The 20307-nt window shown below is 39.0% G+C and overlaps 3 protein-coding genes across 3 annotated transcripts; 2 read left to right on the forward strand and 1 right to left on the reverse strand.

Moving 5' to 3' along the window:
- Positions 1-694: 694 nt before the first annotated feature.
- Positions 695-10790, reverse strand: LOC148324257 (pyroglutamyl-peptidase 1-like). The gene is made up of 5 exons (XM_088313855.1): positions 10602-10790; positions 7366-7418; positions 4263-4379; positions 2640-2872; positions 695-1647 (listed from the first exon to the last, which is right to left on the reverse strand). Exons 1-5 carry the CDS (start codon positions 10633-10635, stop codon positions 1452-1454), a joined length of 633 nt encoding a protein of 210 aa, XP_088169981.1. The 5' UTR covers positions 10636-10790; the 3' UTR covers positions 695-1451.
- A 912-nt stretch (positions 10791-11702) lies between these two features.
- On the forward strand, positions 11703-14864 carry lsm4 (LSM4 homolog, U6 small nuclear RNA and mRNA degradation associated). Its single transcript, XM_088313856.1, has 5 exons — positions 11703-11857; positions 12283-12324; positions 12492-12590; positions 13039-13219; positions 14127-14864. The coding sequence occupies exons 1-5, from the start codon at positions 11855-11857 to the stop codon at positions 14228-14230; spliced, it is 429 nt and encodes a 142-aa protein (XP_088169982.1). The 5' UTR covers positions 11703-11854; the 3' UTR covers positions 14231-14864.
- Positions 14865-17307: 2443 nt separating this feature from the next.
- Positions 17308-20053, forward strand: LOC148324259 (transcription factor JunD-like). The gene has a single exon (XM_088313563.1). The coding sequence runs from the start codon at positions 17482-17484 to the stop codon at positions 18310-18312; it is 831 nt and encodes a 276-aa protein (XP_088169689.1). The 5' UTR covers positions 17308-17481; the 3' UTR covers positions 18313-20053.
- Positions 20054-20307: the final 254 nt, after the last annotated feature.

The following is a 20307-nucleotide window of genomic DNA, read 5'->3' on the forward strand; positions in this document are numbered from 1 at the left end:
AACTTCAGAACTGTGAGGCAAACGTGCCGCAAAACTACAGTCTCTATAGTATTATTTGTTTGACATCAAACACACAATGAGTTTTCAAATAATTGTGCAGCCTAGTAAATCAACAGAACTGGAGGAGATCTGTTAACATCATATTGCACAACCTTTGATCAGATCTCAGGGGGCTGAATTATTGGCTGCCGGTCAGAAATGGGCCACGAACTTAGGGAATGTGAGCTGGAACCAACCCGTTCCCATTTTTAAATCACCTTTGTAAAAGAAGGTAAATTCACAACTTCTTATAAAGAAAAAGAGTCCAGAAACAATTCAACATCAAATGTGAAATAGCAAAGATAGACTTAAACGGGTCAACTCAAAACAATTCCTGACAATAATAAGTTCTATGTGCCTTCACTTGTCTAAATACGACACTCTGATTAATATTGCCTTTGCGGAATATAAGTGATGCAGCAAAATCCATCCGTTTTTAGCCATCTCAGGGGGCAGCCATTTTGTCACCTTTGTCGACTGAAAATGACATCACAGTTGTTCGCGGCTCAGGTAACGACCAATCACGGCTCACCTATTTTCTAAAGCTGAGCCATGATTGGTCATTAGCTGAGCCCTGAGCAACTGTGATGTCATTTTAAGTGAATAGCAAGTGGCAAAATGGCCACCCCCCAAAAAAAAAAAGAAAAAAAAAATGGCCACCCCCCTAAGATGGCTAAAAACAGATGGATTTTACTTCGTACTTAGCTCACATTTCGCAAACGCAATCTAAAGCAGAATGCCGTGTTTTGACAAGTGGGCCGCATGGAACATATTCTTGTAGCGAAATCTTTTGGGTTGACTTCCCCCTTTTAGAGAAGATGGAAAAAATATCAGAAAGGAACAGCATGTTTTATGCTAAGGGTTTCTACATTGAATATACTCATTTAATTGTTCACACTGATATTCTGCTGACTTGTGGTGATTTATGGATTGAGAATAACAAAAAGAACATCATCAGAAGTTGCCTGGAAGCTTTGGTAACATGAATAAGGCAAAATTCTGAAATGTAAGGATGAAAAATTCCTAATTCAACCCATTTAAGGCTACCAAATGTGACTTCTGTAATCATGTCAATAACCCTAACACTGTAAGGTGCAATACTAGTAGCCACATTTGGAGTAATGCTGTGTAGAATCTGCGACGCTCTGTCGCAACTACAGTTTTTGTGAACACCAAAGCTTCTTGTGCTTTGGATCTAAATCATTTAGAAGTGGGAATATCTCGTAACATTTCTCTACTATTGAAGGGCAAAAAAAGGAAACTAAAGCCAGGACAGATAGTGAAAAGGTCCTACACACTAAAACGTTTGTTATATCAGACAGGATAAGAATAAAAGAAAGAACTTGGCTACTTGTGGTCGAGTGCAATTTGTCTTGCGTGGCTGGAGAGGCTGGCTGGCATCGAGAGGTCACTTAGTGGAAGTGTTGCTGGCAGTGAATCTGCTCCTTGGCGTTCCCCAGAAGTTCCAGCATCTCCTGGACGATGGCCTGCAGCGCACGGCCCAGGTCTTCGCCGCTGTACGGCTTCCCAAGAGGAGGCACGTGAATGAAGGCTGAGCGACCGTGGCTCATGTACAGGGAGGTGTAATAGGTGAAGTCACACAGATACCTGGAAGAAAAGGCAAGTGAGACAAGCCTCTCGCTTTGAGAAACAAGGTGATGAGAAGATGAGGGGTCGCCGTTTGCACGATCCATGGTGATTTCTCAAACAAATCAGACTGACATGGTTTGGACTTGTTTTACCTTGGCAGAAGTCTGTGATCTATTACTACCAAGTAGAATGGCATTCTCACAGCAAGCGCTATCAGTACAAATCATTTAACCCGACAAACACTATTTGTAATTGAGACTAATTGCATTGTATTGATTTGATTGGAATCAATTGTCTTTGTTCATAGTGACAATTTTGGTGGGTTGCATCAGGAAGGGAATCCAGAGTAATAAACTGGACCAAAACAAATCATACGAGTGACTCGCTGTGGCTACCCCTGATCAGACAAGTCGGGGGATTTCTGCATTTTTCATTTTATTTCTTTTTAGGGGAAATTGTAAACATTTTCCTCTACTTCAATGGACCTCCACGTAGTCATGGCTAGGTCCCAGTGGATCGTCTCAATTATAGATTTCTTTAAAATGATTTATTAAATAAGATATCATAAAGTACAAGATTCAACAGAAAAAATTAAGACTGCATGTTGTCATAAACTAGGCTAGGAAGTATGTGGTCCTTATATATTTAATTCTGATAAATACTCCCTCTGTCCTCAAGCAATGTCAATATTTGAAAGCAGTTTCTACTTAAACTGTTGAATGGACACTTAAGCTTAGATATTATATCCGAGACAGTTTTTTTTTTTTTTTTGTATTTTGTTTTCATTCACCCCCACAATGGATTTCTTTGGAATTTCTTTGGATTACTCTGTATAGCAATGGCTGCAGACTTTAACAGAAAATGCCATGTGTTTATTGGCAAAATGATAAAAATGATCTCACTGTCCAAACACAACTGGGCTGAACTCTGTAAATATTAAAGCCAGCCACTTGAACTTGTACCTTTGACTAATTCCTGTTGAACGCAAACAAAATAAAGTGGAAAAATACCTTCCAGCATCTTTCGAGACTGACACAGCGACTCCCAGTCCAGAGGCAGTCACCCTCTTGCAGACTGATTCCATATCAATAACGGAGTCAATGCAGTCTGGCCCTCCCACAATGCAACACTGTGAATCGGGACAGAAGCTGCTGTTGTCCAAGCCCTTGTAGCCATGATTTCTGCCACACTTCTCTAATGTGACAGTGGTGGCCATGCCTGATACTCCAACATGAACAACCAACTGGGAAATGGAAAAAAATAGTACATATTATTCAGTATGCTTCATGGTGTGAAATCAATAATTAATGCATAGTTAATTCGTAACACGTTGCATAATTTCATGTGATTTTAAGGACCATGCATGTTTTTGTTTTATCACATATTAGATGCAAATATTCGATCAGTTTGGATCAAGTTTTACATAAAGTCTAAGTCCACTAGTAATAAAACAGCGACTGTTCATGAGCAACCGGAATTTGAGAGTGTGAAATATTGGGTAGTTATATTTGGAACATGTTCATTTATAGCAGTTCTTCAGTCAACATGAGCCATTATGACTTTTATTATTTCTTTTCTAAAAAAACAACAACAAAAAAACAGATGAACTGCTTTGGTGATTTACTGTTTGCCTATCCATTTCGACTTTGTTAATAAAAATGAGTTACATGAATAAGCAAGATTTTCAGTTTTAGATTCAGCAGCAAGTGAAATATAGTAGCATGGCCTCAGGAAGCAATTTAAATTCCAACAAGGGGTGACCGATGTAATTTCAAGCTTTTGACCGTCAAAAAACAAATTTCTGCTAAACAGCACAGAAAAAGAATTGAGTAATTTTCGCTTTCAGGATCAAAATGTGATCTCTTTTTTTATTTTGTTTGACTTCTTCTTTTATCTGTATATAAAGATGTCCCGAGAATTTGTGATCCCGTCATAATTCAGGCTTTGCCTTAAAAACTTTAGCAAGTTGAAGATGGTTTGATTCCATTAAAAGTAGGTCACCCTGGCAGGAAAAAAGCCTCACACATCCAGAAGATAATCATCGCTGCTGAGTGTACTCAGCAAGCGTGGGGTAGCTGTTGGTGCTACATGAGCGGCCCAAAAGTGCAAGCATATTCAACACATTTCGGGAGATCAAGAAAAAAAATGATTGACTCAACTTTGTCCGATACCTCCTTTTTGAGATTCAAGATCCAATTGAAGAATCTTCCAGTTATTCCTAGCCTATTTTTATTTATTTTTATACTTAAGATCAAAAGTCATATAGACGGTGTGGGGGTCAGAGCATAGGACAGGACAGTGTCCTGACCCCAAACTGGGGTCCCTGCTTGCCCCGCACACTGCGCCCTTACATCACATTACTTTTGCGCGCTAAGAATATTTTAGGCCAGCTTCAGTTTGAGGTCAAGTCAGCTGCCACAAAACTTGCTTTCGAGGACTAACTTCAAAATAAAAGTCATTTTGTCAAGGGTCTGCGTCAAAGAGGTTTGAGATCACCTAAGAGGCAATTTCTTCAAGTAATACAATCTACTGCACATTTTCTGGGCGGGAGCTTTTTTTTTTTTTGCTTCTACCATGTTGACAAAATTTACAACGGCAATATATTTCAAGGTCTCAAACATTCTCTCACTTACCATGGGATGATACTTCTTCCATAATGACGGAACTAAACTCTGCACTGTTTGGTACTCCACAGGGACCTCGTAGACCTGCAAGTCCACTTCAGTGCCGAGCCCAAGCTTCTTCAGCTCCTGTCAGGGCAGAAAAATGACATTCAGGTTTGCATGCTCGGCCCCCAGGCAAATTTCTGCTTATGAATACGACTTATCGCTGGTTCAATTCGATGCAGTTGTCAATTAGCAATCTCAAATTGATGCCTATTTATTTGCTCTGTAAATATTATTTTTTTTCTTGCTGTGTGACGAGTTCTTCCTATTTTAAAACAGTATTTGTGATGACCTAAGCTTCTATGATTTAAAATTCACTGCAGTCACATTTACTTCCATTTATTCATCCTTTTTCTAAACCGCTTATCAGTGAGTTGGAGCCGACATGGTACACACTAGACTAGGGATGGGAATTGATAAAAATTTGGCAATTACAATTCCGTTAACAATACTGCTTATCGATTCGATTCTTTTCATCAAGTCTTATTGGGTGAGAGAATGAAAAAATCCAAATGATAAAGGGCATTGTTGATTTAACTACCATTGTTAATATCCTTATGATGATAATCCACAACATGATTGTGCATAGTGCAAAGATCAAATTTTAGATCACAATACACATTACTTACTTTGTATCCAAAGAACAATATATAACCTAGTATAATATTTTTCCTTAAAATTACATCAAATTACAATAACATAACAGTAACATTTTTCCGCTGATCTTGCAACCACTTATAAAACATGTTTTGTATAGGAAATTCAATGGATAAAAGATAACTACAAATTTAATAAAATGTAACTAATGTTTTCTCTACTCAGATGAAGATATAATAATAAAAAAGTAACAACAGATTAATAGATTATTTAAGAAAATTTAGTTTTTGTACCAAATCCATGTGACTGATTTTGATATCAGCCGGTCCCACTCATGGATGATCGGAATAGGCAGCTTTAAAACCTGATTTTTTTAAAAAAAATTTTCAAGAGAATAAATACAAAACATTTGCTGGCACAATGCAGAATCAATTCAGTCAAAAGGATAACTAAAAAAACTTACATTTACCATCTGGAAGTAACACAATCTTTAACACATTGAAATAATCAGGACTCTCAACAGTACTATAAAGAGTGCAAAAAGTCAAATAACTAAAGTGCCATAAAAGTTCCACACGGCAGCCATGTTTGTTTGAGTTTGTAGCTGAATAGCACCTGCGCAGTGTGAAGGAAAGGGAGAGGGGACGCTACACTGCACACAGGCGGTGGCTGCAGGCTGCAAAGTATGAGCTGCATGTGGTCGCTTTTTGTGACCGGTAATGAAAGGCTTTGATCAACATTGCCACGATTGGTGGCCGATAGTGTGACTAAAATAATTAGTCGGATGTTTTTCAATTGCATGTTTTGAAAGCAGTTGTTGGTAAACAGTCAGACTAAGCCTGGGTTCCAATCCCTACACTAGACTAGTCACAGCACGCATATTTACTTCCATTATGTTTAACAAACCATGAGATGTCTAAAGATTTCTCATCATTTGCCTTTGTGATGCAATGTCACTGAGGTGCAAGGTGGTCACTTGCCTTCGAGCCACAGCCACAAGCAGACCAAACCCGACTCACGTCCAAATATTTTCTAGTTTATCCGGTTCAACAGACTTCCATATTGAATCTATTGCGCTAACGAGAGGAGTTACGAGGAGCAGCTGTGCTCACCTTTGGCTACACCTATGCCGCCTTTATTAATGTATTAGAAATTATTGTGCGGGTACTCTAGAGTTTGGCAAACCAAACAGTGGCTATTACTGTATATCAGGGGTCTCCAATCCTATCCCGCGAGGCTCACTGTCCTGTTTTCCATCTCTCCCTGCTGCAACACATCTGATACAAATAATCGGAAAATCAATAAGGTCTACAGAAGCTAGATTGCAATCCTGATTATTTGTATCAGGTGTGTTGTAGCGGGGAGATAGGGGAAAGCGGCCAGGACAGCCGACCTCGAGGAACAGGATTGGGGACCCCTGCTGTATATTTTCAGCACAGAATACTAAATCATCATCTGCAGAGGCCGACATGCTTTTGCTCCATTCTCAGACATGGTGTGGCTGGATTTTTGTGGTTGCCTGTGAGACCGCGTATAAATAAGAGCTTAATATATAGTAATAATACATTCCTGTATCATGAAAAAAAAGGAAAAGAAAAAGGCATACAACAATTTTTAAAAATCAATTTTATGCCTTAATCCGTTCAGGATACTTTACGACAATTATTTCTCCCACTTCTATTCTAACAGCTAAATGTGCGCATGGCTGATGGCCACATTTTACAAATTCAGTAAAAGTGATGGAGCAATTATGGTGGGCATCAAACACAATGTTTGGAAGTAAAACTGAAATATGACAAAATTACTTTAAAATCAATACATTAAAAAAAATGTAAAAAGCAACCAACAAGACAAATGTGTGACAAATTCACAGACGACGCAGCAACTCCTCCCCTCAGCTCGTTGCAGGACAAATAGCCCTGGACACTGACCCCCACGGCCCCAAAAGAAGGCTCGTTTGACCACGTCTGTGACCCTGCCACAAAGCTGCCCTTTGTTTGCCTTTAATATCCTTATCAAGTTTGTCTAGACACCCTGAAACACACACACACTCACGCAGAAACACATTTAGTAGCTCCAGCAGGACCTCAGGACACCTGCGATCCACTGCTGTATACTCACTGTGGTGGGTAGGTTTGATGCAATTGTCGAACGTCGCATTGTGTACAACACACAGTATAATCTTCAACTCCTTAAAAGCTCTCTGAATATTACACGCGGACCAATTGTTACAAATGAAACAAATAATGTAAGCCTCATATTTCTAGCAAAAAATATGTGCGGTGTTGTACATTTTGCGCATCTAAATTAACATTGTGGATTAATAATGCTCTGCGATTAGCTGGCAACCAGTCCAGGGTGTACCCCGCCTACTGCCCGAAGTCAGCTGGGATAGGCTGCAACATGCCTGTGACCCTTGTGAGGAGAAGCGGCTAAGATAATGGATGGGTGGATTAATAGTGGTTCAACTCACCTGGACCGCAACCCAGCTGGCATTGACTGTATGCTCTCCGAATGGCCCAAAACCTGCAAAATATTGACTGTTACTTCAGTAGTATGAATACAAAATATTGTCCGCTTTCATTGTGTCGCAATTTGGAATTAGTCTGGTTTCTCTTGAAATACAATCACTGAACACATAGCATTATATTTGTTTTATTCACCGAAATTGTAATTAGGGTCTTCGGTTTATGGAGGAGTTCAATTTCTATGTGGGCGACGTAAAAAGAAAGTCTGTGGCTAATCTTCACTGACATAGTGGAGTCAAGCTCAACACGGTGAGCTCAGATAAAAAAAGAACTGAGTCCACGAGTGTGTTTTGCTCATTCTATTATTTTCATGTGTTTTTGTGCTGCCGCCAACAATGGCTTGGAGAGAAATGTGGAGTTAGGGTTAGTAAGGGTTAGGTTCGGCAACAGGTCTAATTTTCCTGTGAAATGCCACACCTATAAATTACAAAACATGGTAAAATCTGTATTGTGCAAGCTTTTTATGGGTGAAACTTAAGAACAAAAAATAACTAAATAAAATGTAGCAAAAACTCGATATGCTTGAAAAAAATATTTTTTTTTAAGTCAGCATTTGAAATGTGTTGAAGCCATCTCTTATTCAAATTTTCAGTCGACCCGTTGAATGGGAACTTTAGTTTGGAAATTCAAAAACTTTGGAGGTTCCAATGTATTTGTAAAAGTATATTTCCACTTGACTGCAAGTTTAGGTCGAATTACGGATTGTATCTTTATTTGCTACGTTCAAGTGACCAACATAAGGGCGTTAACACCCCCTGCCCGAAAAACAGTCACTACGTATTTATCTATCTACCTACCCAATTTTCCGTGACCTGCAAAACCAGCGGCGACAGACGAGAGCTATTCCCTCACACAGCCTTGTTTATATTGGGATCTATAGCCAAGACCCCTCCACCATCCCTCCAAGGGTCAGCCGGTCCCTGGGGGTTGGGTGGAGGGAGGCTCAGTCTGTCTGACAGGCTGCTGAATAGGAGCTGAGCGAGGGGTCGCTAGTTGCCAGCCGGCAAGCTATTGTGAGGAGGCCGTTCCCAGGCATCCTATACATCTAGCATCAGCTGGGCCGCCTTTGTGTCTGGAAACGGAGTCAAGTCACTACCCGTGCTACTTCTCCTCACATTTAACATTATGATGTCCTATCACGCGTGCTTGTTGCTCTATTGATAAGCAATACAGATGCAGGTTGAAATTGGTTCTCTTCGGGGAAAGGAGCCGACTGTAATTGCAAGGTAAAACTCGTGATTTGCTTTTGAGAGGTGCAAAGCAGTCGCAGAACCACGAAATGTGATTCAAGTGTCAGATCATTGCTTTACTATGAGCTCAAAGACTCTTTTAAACCAACGCCAATATACTGTATGGTAATGAACGTTTTATGACAGATTTGATACGTACCAATACTTGTGATACAACACAAAGCAATAGATTGCTTTTTTTGAACGATACGATTCAATATGATAAAGGCAATTTTGATACCTTATTTTTATACAGTAAAAATGGCATTTCAAAAAAAAAAAACTGTACTAATTAAGGTAACTGATAATGAGAAACAATTTTATTTTTTTTCACTGGATTTCATTTTAAAACCAATTTGGTTTTACTGATCCCAAAATGGAAAAAAAACCATTGATATTTGAACAAGAGAGTTCTCTTAACAGACAAACAACAAACTTGTTCTCATTTTATACGCCAACTTACTACCTTATTACCAGAATAAGATGGTTCTTTTTATTTATTTATACATCAACAAACTCTCTTGATAAAGTGCTTCATATTATCTGAATATTCAATGTTCTCTTTTGTGCAAGTATTAAACTTATAAACGTACGTTTTCACAATAAATAAACCTCCTGCTGTGATTGTTCTGTAAAAAGAACAACTGTATGTGATAGAAAAAAAATTGTCAAAGCCTTACATATTCTTTTTAAAAAATATCAGTCGTCTAATGTTGTATGGCAGCAAGACACTTCTCGACATACTCTCCATGGGCCACGTTTATTAACCGTGCGTATTCACCAATTTGTGCACAAAACGTGCATACGCAATCATAGGTAATGCTTTGGACACAATGAGATTTATGATCGGGTTTTTTAATAAATAAGGCAGCAACACCTTTGTAGTTTGTCCCAGTTATTGCATGGAAGCCACCGCTCTTAATTCATTCTGGTTTGCTGCTGTTTGTGATATCGTCGAGATTTGTCAACAAATTACCGGTATCAAGTTCCTGTTAGATTTCACTTCGCATTTGCAAAACATATACATGAAACCATTCGGTGTGCCCTCAGCGAAGAATGCATCCTGAACAAGATATGGAAAAGGACTCAAACCACAGCTGAAGTAGTCAATTTAAGCAAGAGAGGGGGGTAAACGAGACATGGGATCCAAACCCTTCCTTTTTGTGTGTGTTACTCGTCAACGTAAAAATCAACAGCCGTTCGAAATCACAGTTGTTTGTTTACATTCATAGCTTGCAGCCATTGCGAGTGACGTCATGCACACCCTCAAACTGATCATCAGTCAATGGAGAATTAAATCATGTTTCTCTCTCATCTACTAGAAGATTCAGCACAATATTTATAGTAGAAGTAGAAGTACGACAGGATAATTAGTTGGAATAGCAATTGTAGTAATAGTCGTAGTAGTAGCAGTACTAAAACACTAATTGGGATTTATTGTTCCAGCCGCGGTTGTTGTTTTTTTTTACCAGTCCTCCATAAATAAAGTTGAGTTGAGCATAATAATCAAAACTTGGATGACGTATTTTCGGTTTTAAACATGTATGCCACCATACGAGTTGTGCATGTTGCAGAATAGTTAAGTTTAGTGTAATAACAAGTGTATTATCATAAAACTTCGTTGTCGCTTGTTTTTCATTGCACATCAAATAATTCGACCAGTCTCTTGCAAATTAGTTCAATTTTGTTATTTAGCATTGTAGCACAACATGCAAAAACAAACAAACGACATTCCACTAAATCCATAAGCATGCAGTTCCGCGGTGTTGAATTGGTACTTTCTGCAGTCTGCAAAGGCAGCCGAGTGGAGCAAAAACAGGCCGACGCCATTAGTGTTCGAGCAGCTGTCATCAACCAACCAAACAACCAACTTTTTCACTACTTCCACCCTTGGACTAGCTTTCCGCGAGACTCGATAAAAGGGGAGCAAAAAGAAACAAATACGGACACACCTGTAACGACCACAGTCCGTTTACTGTTGTCCATTTCCCGTCGCGAGACGTCGAGTGTTTCGGTGTTCTATGTGGGTTGTGTTGTGCTGCAAGACCATAAAGTCTCCCCCGTTGACCCCCTCTCTGTGCAAGCAAAGGGCCAACAACAACCACAGACCGCCGACGACCAAACATCCAGGGCGAGAAGGAGACGTGATGACGTCATCAGAGACGTAACCACGGCTATGGCAGCTGAAACGTGTCAAGTCAAATATACCGAAATATCAGACTACAGTCGTTACTGATCTTTAATTACTTCATCCATGATCCTGCAAGAAAAACGCTTCGTCATATCTATTTTCTCCATAGAAATTGCATATATGCAATAAAGGGATTTCTAATTCTAATTCTAATAAATTCATCACAACCCAGGAAAAAAAAGCTTTGTTTTGTTTACAATTTTCATATATATAATGATATTAGCACTATTATTGAAAAACCGAATAAGAGAATGTAACGTATGTGTTGGTCATTTATTTACTCATCCGTGCATTCGTTCATTCATTCAGTCTTTATTATTTCAAGTTAGGCAATTGAGAACAGTTTATCTTTTGCAATCAAATAAATACATATACAACAAACTGATTAACGTCATGTACACAAACAAAACATAACCCTTTCATGCTTTTTTTCATGGGTTATCATAAATCGTATTAACCTACATCTGGATTTTAGGGAGGTCGTTCATATATGAGGGAGTAAATTCGAATAAGGGTCCGTTGTGGTGACCATAGTCCCGAAGAGGGTTAAACATATACATAATTAATAAAATATTAACAATTATGCAATCATAAATAACGATTAAAAATCTTATCCAGACATAACACCATAGCTCCCTTCACGTTGGCATGTTACGTACGGGAGGTGCAGAATTGTATTCACTCTTGTTGCAAATGTTTTGCAGTTCGCAGATGGGGAGCAAATGTTAAGATGAATAGCATGTATGTATTATGTCATTATTTTAACCTAATCTTTGAATGACCTGACCCATGTGTCCATTTTGAAAAGTCAAACGTGATATTCCTTGAGCGCAAAGGTTCGCCCACCACCCTCGTCCTGAAGTCAAGTTGTACTGCCCATTTGAGACTGTAGAGGGCAGCATTTTACATTGTAGTCATAATCCGCCTTTAACAATTGCGGAGAAGAAGGCGAATACAAATCGTGTGCTATTACGTCTGAAGTCGGATTAAAAATCTTAAACATATACTATCACAATGGTACGTTACCTATTGTGTTTTTATGTGAAATGTGATGCGATCTTAACGGTAAAAAAGGTGGTTAGTTTGCATGTTAAGAAGGTAATCGCGGCAGGAACATAGCAACGACACACATTGCTCGGTGGCTAGCTAGTTTGTTGTAGTCAAAACGTAGTGTAAACGTTTCGTTCGGGTTTCTTGTTCTGAAGAGTAAATGGTTGAATGTTTTACGTAGAGCTGCAAATTTTCGTCCTGTTTCAGATGCTCATTATGTTTGGATACATACGCTAAAAAACTGATTGTTGAGTCGACCAGAGCACCTGTTTTATATTACTGAAATCAAATACTGTTACGTAGGAAAGCAATGTTTGTAATATGTACCCATGAAACTTAGGTAAAGTTACCCATGAAACTTAGGTAAAGTTTTTTTTTTCTTCGTTTTACAGCTTCCTTTGTCTCTGCTGAAGACTGCCCAGAATCATCCAATGGTGAGGATGAATTGATTCCTGTGTGCTAATGTGCATTAACACAGCAGTGAAACTACACTTTACTTCTTTGGTTTTCTGTGAAAGCTTCACTCCTGCATTTATTTTTTGTTTAATGAGGAAACAAAGAGCATCACCAATTGGTTTGTCATTTTTTTTTTTCTCAACAGCTGGTGGAGCTGAAAAATGGTGAAACCTACAACGGCCACCTGGTCAGCTGTGACAACTGGATGAACATCAATTTGAGAGAAGTCATTTGCACCTCTCGGGTATGGCTAAATCTTTCTTTTGTGTGATTGCTGTCAGCTGTTTATTGCGAAATGGCTTGTCAATTCTACTCCCTTCATATTCTAAAGGAAACATGCATTTGTTTCACAATTTTAAACCATAACTATGTCTTATTTTTTACAAAATAATATTTTCCTAATAATTCCTGTGACATACACATGTCAATGGTGACTATGTATTTTTTTAAATTAGGAACTTCTAAAGACAATCAGAGTACAGGGATTTAAATATAAAATTACAAATACAAATTTGAAAACATAATTTTCGTTCCACTTCTTGAATATGTTCTACATTGTGTCGATCACAAAAAAAATCTCAACCAAATGCACCAAGTGTGAAAAAGTTCTCGGGTTATGAATACATTTTCAAACTTTTGTACACTGTGTAAGACACTTAAAAAAACATAAACACACTTGACTTGTCTCTCAGGATGGTGACAAGTTTTGGCGGATGCCAGAGTGTTACATCCGAGGAAGCACCATCAAGTATTTACGAATCCCAGACGAGATTATTGACATGGTGAAGGAGGAGGTGGTGTCGAAGGGTCGTGGGCGGGGAGGTGCCCAGCAGAATAAACAGCAGGGCAAAGGAAGAGGAGGAGCGGGTCGAGGTGAGCTTTGCAATTCCCGCTTTTTGCTAGCCAGATTTCACTTGGATGTAGTGTAGTGTGCAGTCTCGAGACCTTTGTACTTGATTTGTTAGCCATTCCCTTTTAGTACAATTTCAGAGATGCCTGAAAAATATAACTGCACTAAAATAAATTGTTGATACTGCTACTACATACTATACAATCTATACTGCTGACACACTGAATAGAGTGGAAGCGGTAGGACGACCCTTTGTTCTTACTTTCTGAGAACTGAGCATAATCTTAAACCCTTTTTCCATTGTACCGGTTCTGAACTGAAACTGCCCTTTGTGGTCACTTTCCCATGACACTTTTTCACGGCTGTGGAGTTACAATAGAAGTGTTCCTCAGGACCTCGTCCAACTTGGTTCTATAACACATACTGAGGAGGGCCGGGACATCACTGTCATCTGATCGGCCGATACCTGTAGGTCTTTCTTTAAGTGTCGCCGCACACTGTGTGAGGCTTCCAAATCTGACAGGACCCAAACATCGCAAAAAGTAAGAGCTGGCCACTCATTCCAGCACGTTGGGTGATTTAGCATAAGGACTCCTTGTGATGTGAAATGTGCAAACCTGATTGTGTTTTGAGGCTCCTCATTCAGTATGTTGTACCGTCTCTCTTTTTTTAAACCCTAAAAAGATGAGTGTCAGTTGAGAAAGACGTGCATTGTGAAAAAGTTGCTAAATTCAGAGTCACTTCATTTTGTTTGAACCGTGTATCCAGAAAGATTGAGGTCTCAAATAATTATGTTTGAAATCTGGTGTTAAATTAATTATGGGCATTGTAATGTTATTACTCGTGTTGTTTTGAAAATTGCATTATTTTTGTCATACTTGATTATTTTATGAATCCAACATTCTCCCTCGCTGTCTCTTTTCCCGCTAGGTGTGTTTGGGGGTCGAGGCAGAGGAATGAGCGGCCCTGGGCGAGGTCAGCAGCAGGTGGATAAGAAGGCAGGCAAACCACAAGGGATGAAGAACCAGCACTGACATGATACCTCATCAGCGACACACCCAAAAGCCTCTTCCTCACGACGCCAATATATAACCAACACTCAAATAGTCAAGCTGAAACGTGATGGATAACTTGTTTTTTTTTTGAGGGGGGGGTGATTAACCTTTTTATTTTTTATTTTTATTGTAACCTTATTTCAGTATGTCACCCCCACCTGCCAGAATTTTTATTGTTAAATTGTACTGGCAACATGTTTAGTTTCTTCCTAGACATAACAGTTTTCTGTCATGTGATGCACTGGAAAAAAAACTTTTTGATTTCTTGTTGTATGTTATCAGCTTGCCTCTTCGAGTGTAGTTTTATAGCACAGAGCTGCAACTTAATTAGCATGTCCTTTTTCCCCCTTTTTAGTTTTTTTTTTGGTCTATTGTACAATAATTGATCTGCTGTGCGTGTTTCACAGCAGGTGGAGCAGTTGACTGGCTGCCCTTGGTCATGAACACTTTAGTTCAAGCACTTGGGTGAAGATTTGTGATTGAAAAAAAATATGAAAAGATTTTCATTCTGTTAAGTCTCATGTGCTACAATGGTTGTTTCTTTTATTTGTCATTACAGAAGTGTAATAATGTATGTACATGAGAACATGCAAATAAAGAGCTTTTGTTTAAAGTTTTGCACTCATTTTAAGCAGGCACATTGTCATAATAAAATGCACCAACACCGCATTATCAAATATATACAGTTGCATGTCAAAAATGCATTTTTTTAGTTCACATTTTCAGCATTCAGCAATACATTTTTAATGCATATATGAAAATAGTCATTCAACAACAAAGAGAAAACAAACTGTTTTTTCTTCCCATTACTGTTGGCTCTCATGTTAAAAGTACTATTCAAGGATGGCACAAAACTGATGAACAGCCAGGGATGGTGCTACATGTGGGCTAGGGGGGAGGGGGTGGCTATGGCCCTGTCTGAAATTTGTGTAGCCACAGATAAACAAAACAAATGAAAAAAATGCATATTATAAATAATACAAATAAATGAATTTGCGGTTTCTGAGCTGCAACTATGTGCGTGTTCTCTGTCGTAGAGAAAATTATAAAAAAAAAAATAGTCCTAAAACCATTGTTACATAACCACACCAATGACCCTAACCCAAGAAGAAGATAAGTGGATCATAATTTCATATAAATCACATATGTACCATGAATAAGGGGGTCAATCTGGGGATAAAAATTAGAAGACTTTTTGGAGTGCTTCGAACACCGACGCGTGCTGTTGATTTTTTGATATGTTAAATATCATCCAGCACACCACCACTGCCCGCCCCATTGACAAAGGTGGCAGAGGTAGCTTACATAACATAATGTTAGAAACTATATTTTATTTATGATTCTGTGTCATCTCTTGCACAGTGTAGCTGAGTAGCATTTTAATGTAATTTTGAGAAAATATATTTATAATGTAACTGATGATGTGTTCACATTTAATGGTTCATTCTGAGGTAAAAAAAAACAACAACAGTATTTTTAAATATCTATATGTGTCTGTCTGCGTGCATGCATGTGTTTATGATTTTCATGTAGGAGGGTTCATTTCAATATCTCAATACCATGCCACACTATCCGCCTCTTCTATTTTTGCAGTTGCCAGCCAATCATCATCTTCTTTCCTTTCTGCTCCTCTTACCTGCGTCACACTCCACGTGTTGCCTTGGTAACCTCTGATGCGGCCCCCCTACACACACACTCTTTATCCTCCAGCCCTCTTGCAGTATGAGAATGAAAGCGACTTGCGGTTGCTGATGCAGACATGCTGCATACGTCATCACTTCCCGCAGGATGAAGGTCTATTTTTATCAATGTGCACAAAGTCTACCAAGATGTACAACATACAGTATTTATAGAGCTGAATCTAATGTTTCTCTCAATATTCCGTTCCTCCTATCTTTATTTATGAATTCATCCTTGACCTATCCTTTTCTCCCTGGAGTTGTGTGGACGTTGTGGTGGTGTGACAGACTCTTTTATCGTTGATTAAAATTGCAAATTTGGACAGATACACAAGTGAGCAACTCTATGATAATGTCTTAACATGTGAAACGTGCAAATGTTAAACATAGGCCGAAACTCCCCCACATTTCCTATATTGGTTAAGCCCCCACAAGCTTCACCAACAGCACTCAGAAATGAACAAGTTTCATTTCTGCCACATTTCCATTGAAACTTGACATCAGAGGCTCCTCCATATTATCCACCCGCACATTGCTTTGCAGACGTGGATAGCGCCTACTTGTGACGCACAGATGTCATCTGGTAACTCTTTAATGGCCAGAGGCATCATCATGAATAAAACAGTGGCTCAGACTACTTGCTTTGAACAAAAAGCGAAAATACATTTTGCTGAGCGAACTATAAAGTACGTTATTAGGATTGCATTACAAGTATAGTTCTCGAGCCACAATTTAGTTTTGAAGGCCGTTGTTGTAGAATCATTTGTGTTTGTTTAGGTTTTAATAAAACCCTAATGTAGAAAAAACATCCAGGAGCTAGGATGTTTGAGGACATTTTTCCGATATTTTGTCAACAACTCTGCCCTATGATTGAAGTGGACTCACTATATGGTATAATATCATACCATAAATAGGCAACGATTGCAAGTGATACATCACAGTCATTCTCAACCATTGCGCCGATGACAGAGCACCATGTGTACAGTGAAATGTGGCGTGGTAGTAGAGTGCTTTGAAATATGTTTTAATGTAAAAGAAAATAAAAAAAATAATTAAAAAAAATAAATAAATAAATAAATAAATAAATATATATATATATATATATATATATATATATATATATATATATATATATATATATATATATATATATATATATATATATATATATATATATATATATATATATATATCAGTTACCAGTTCATCAAAATTATACAAACATAAATAAAATTTGATTCAGAGTTATGTAACAGCTGTAAACCACTTAAAAACAAAGCAGAGTGAGACGATTACCTTTCTCCTATCTCTGGACGAACTCGTTGAAATAGAATGGAGGCAGGCTGCGTTAGACTGATACTGCGCATGCGCTGCTGTGACATAACCCAACTTGGCTGCATTGAAAAGCTCCAGGCGGCGTTGGCGCGCCAGCATTGCTCGCATCCAGCTGCCAGCAGCGGCAGTGATCACAACTGTTTTAGCCCCGAGGCTAGACTGTCAGGTTATGGCCAGGGCACAGCGCTAAATGTGAAAGAGGAAGATTCCGAAAGAATGATGAAGAAGGATATTAACTTGAGTCTGACCGACGCAGACATGAAGCCGCACCTTCGCGACGTTGACGGCATCCTGGGCTCATCGGACATGGGGCTGCTCAAACTGTCCTCGCCTGACTTGGAGAGGCTGATCATCCAGTCCAACGGGATGGTCACCACTACAAGCAGCGGCTCCCACTTCCTGTTCCCGAAGCCAGTGACTGACGAGCAGGAATTCGCCGAGGGCTTCGTCAAGGCGTTGGAGGATCTGCACAAGCAGAACCAAGTGCCGGCGAACAGCTCTTTGGATCTGGGCACCACCATCAACATCGCCCCCGTTACAACACAACTGGAGCTGCCCGTTTACACGAATCTCAACAGTTACAGCAGCGGGCCTTTGGGAACCACCGTCAACTACTCCACGGACACGGTGCCTTTCCCACCGCCACCCCCGCTCCCTCCACCGCACAACTTCGGCGGTGCGCCTTCGGCGGAGCCGGAGATCTCCAGCCGAGTGCAGCCGCCTAAGGAGGAGCCTCAGACGGTACCGGACGTGCAGAGCTTCGGGGACAGCCCGCCGCTGTCTCCCGTCGACATGGACTCACAAGAGCGGATCAAGGCCGACAGAAAGAGGCTCCGGAATCGGATCGCCGCTTCCAAGTGTCGCAGACGCAAACTGGAGCGGATCTCTAGGCTAGAGATCAAGGTGACGACGCTGAAGAACCAAAACACCGACTTGGCTTCTACGGCCAACGTTCTCAGAGAGCAAGTGGCCCAGCTCAAGGAGAAAGTCCTCACACACGTCAGCAGCGGCTGTCGGCTGTTACCACACGAGGTTCAGGTGCATTAGACCAGCCAAGGCCAATTTACAATTAGACAAATCTCACTGCACACCACCAAACAAAAATATCGCCAAAAATATAGAAAATGAAATAATCACAGTTGATCATCATAGTGATGTTGTATAAATGGCAACAGATTGCAGTGGTTTTCAACCTTTTTGGCTCTCCAATTATGACCAACAATAAAATACAGGAAGCTTGCAGTCAAGTCAAATTTATTTGTATAGCCCGTAATCACAGACAGTCTCAAAGGGCTTTACATACGCACAATTGACATCCCCTGATCTTAACCCCCAGGAGGGCAAGGAAAAACTCAAAACCCCATTTGGGGAAAAGTGAGAAACCTTGAGAAATGGACCACAGATGGGGGAATCTCCCTTCCAGAATGAACAGGCTGCAATGGATGCCAATTGGGCAACATTTGACACATAACGTGATGCTATTCACAGTCCTATGTGTTCACCCCAAAATAAAGTATCAATTTTTTCAATTGTTCTGCCTTTCACTATGTCGCTCACATATATTAACAAAGAAAAAAAATGACCCAATTATGTGAGATTGAATAATTTCATTTCCTGAAACCAGTAGTTGGGAGTCATTGCTCTCGACAAGAACGACCCTTGCTCTATAAACTCTCTTCAGTGGACAGTGTGTGTTGTACAGTGATTTAACTGGACTTCATCTATCACAAGGCAGCTTTTATGAATCAAAACTGGGTTATTACTGATCAAATATTCATGGTCAGACGTCAAATAAGTAGTGTAGTGTGCAACATGGTGACTGGCTTTGAGGGCGAGACATTCATTCACATTTGCAGTGTTTGAGTGTACGCTCTGATCGATCATTTGTGCACCTGTACAAGTACAAGGGGGCCTTGGTACCAACATTCGGTTTCAAGGCACTTACCGATGTAGTAACTGTTTTTCATTTGATATGGTGATATGTTTTATATGTATGGCCTAAAAGTGTTTTTCTTACAAATATCAACTGGAATTATACCTGCTACTGTCTTAGCCTAACACTATGATCTTGTTACTTTTCGAAACAATGTTACTTTAAAGGTATTGATTTGTTGGTGGTGTAGAAATGCACTGCATCATACTGAGCTAGTATTTATTTTATTCGTTTGAACACCACCCCAGTATGTTGTGATGCAGTTCAACACCACTGGAAGCTTCACTAAGAAATGTGTTGATTGGATAGGTGAACATATTGAATTGTATTTGTTTGCATGTTGTTGACAAACTCGAATGTAGCCAACAACTGAGTGTCACATTATGCAAATAATTAGCTGTATATGACAGGTCATGCGATCTTCAAGGTTTCTATTTCATTTTCGGGATCTCATCCCATGCCTGCAGTTAATACTGTATGTTTTGTGAAATAAATTGTAATAAATTGTACATGTGGTTTGCTTTAATTTTGGAAACACATAAGGATGTATGCAACAATATATATATATATATATATATATATATATATATATATATATATATATATATATATATATATATATATATATATATATATATATTTATTTAGTGAAATTTAATTTGTTTCGACTTTTAAATGATGTGCAGCAATTTATATGATAACTGAAGATTCAGTGCAAGTTGACAATTATTAAATTGTTCTTTCAAATATCTATATTTTGAATTATATCACATGTATTGTTCCATGTTGAAGTTTGTATCGAATAGTAATATATAGTTTCAATATTCTGCAATTAAAAACTGATTGTTTTTGTGATTTCTTTTTAATCCTGGAATTTTTTTTCCATTTACTCTTTTTGCCTCACCCCCAGGCACGTTCCAGAATTTGCGTTGTATTTACTAGGATCCGTTTTTGTTTATTTTAATGTGATCAAGTATTTATTCACTTCATTCTCACTAACTAATAATTTTATTGACTTTTTAACCTAAGCTCCTCAAACAATTGGGGATGTATAGTATATAGTATTTATATTTTTTGTGTTTAATTGTCAAAGGTGTGTTTGATTTTAA

This window comes from Idiotropiscis lumnitzeri, chromosome 13 (assembly GCF_059441095.1).
Source record: "Idiotropiscis lumnitzeri isolate Australia: NSW breed Sydney's pygmy pipehorse chromosome 13, RoL_Ilum_1.0, whole genome shotgun sequence".
In the NCBI taxonomy this organism is placed as follows: domain Eukaryota; kingdom Metazoa; phylum Chordata; class Actinopteri; order Syngnathiformes; family Syngnathidae; genus Idiotropiscis; species Idiotropiscis lumnitzeri.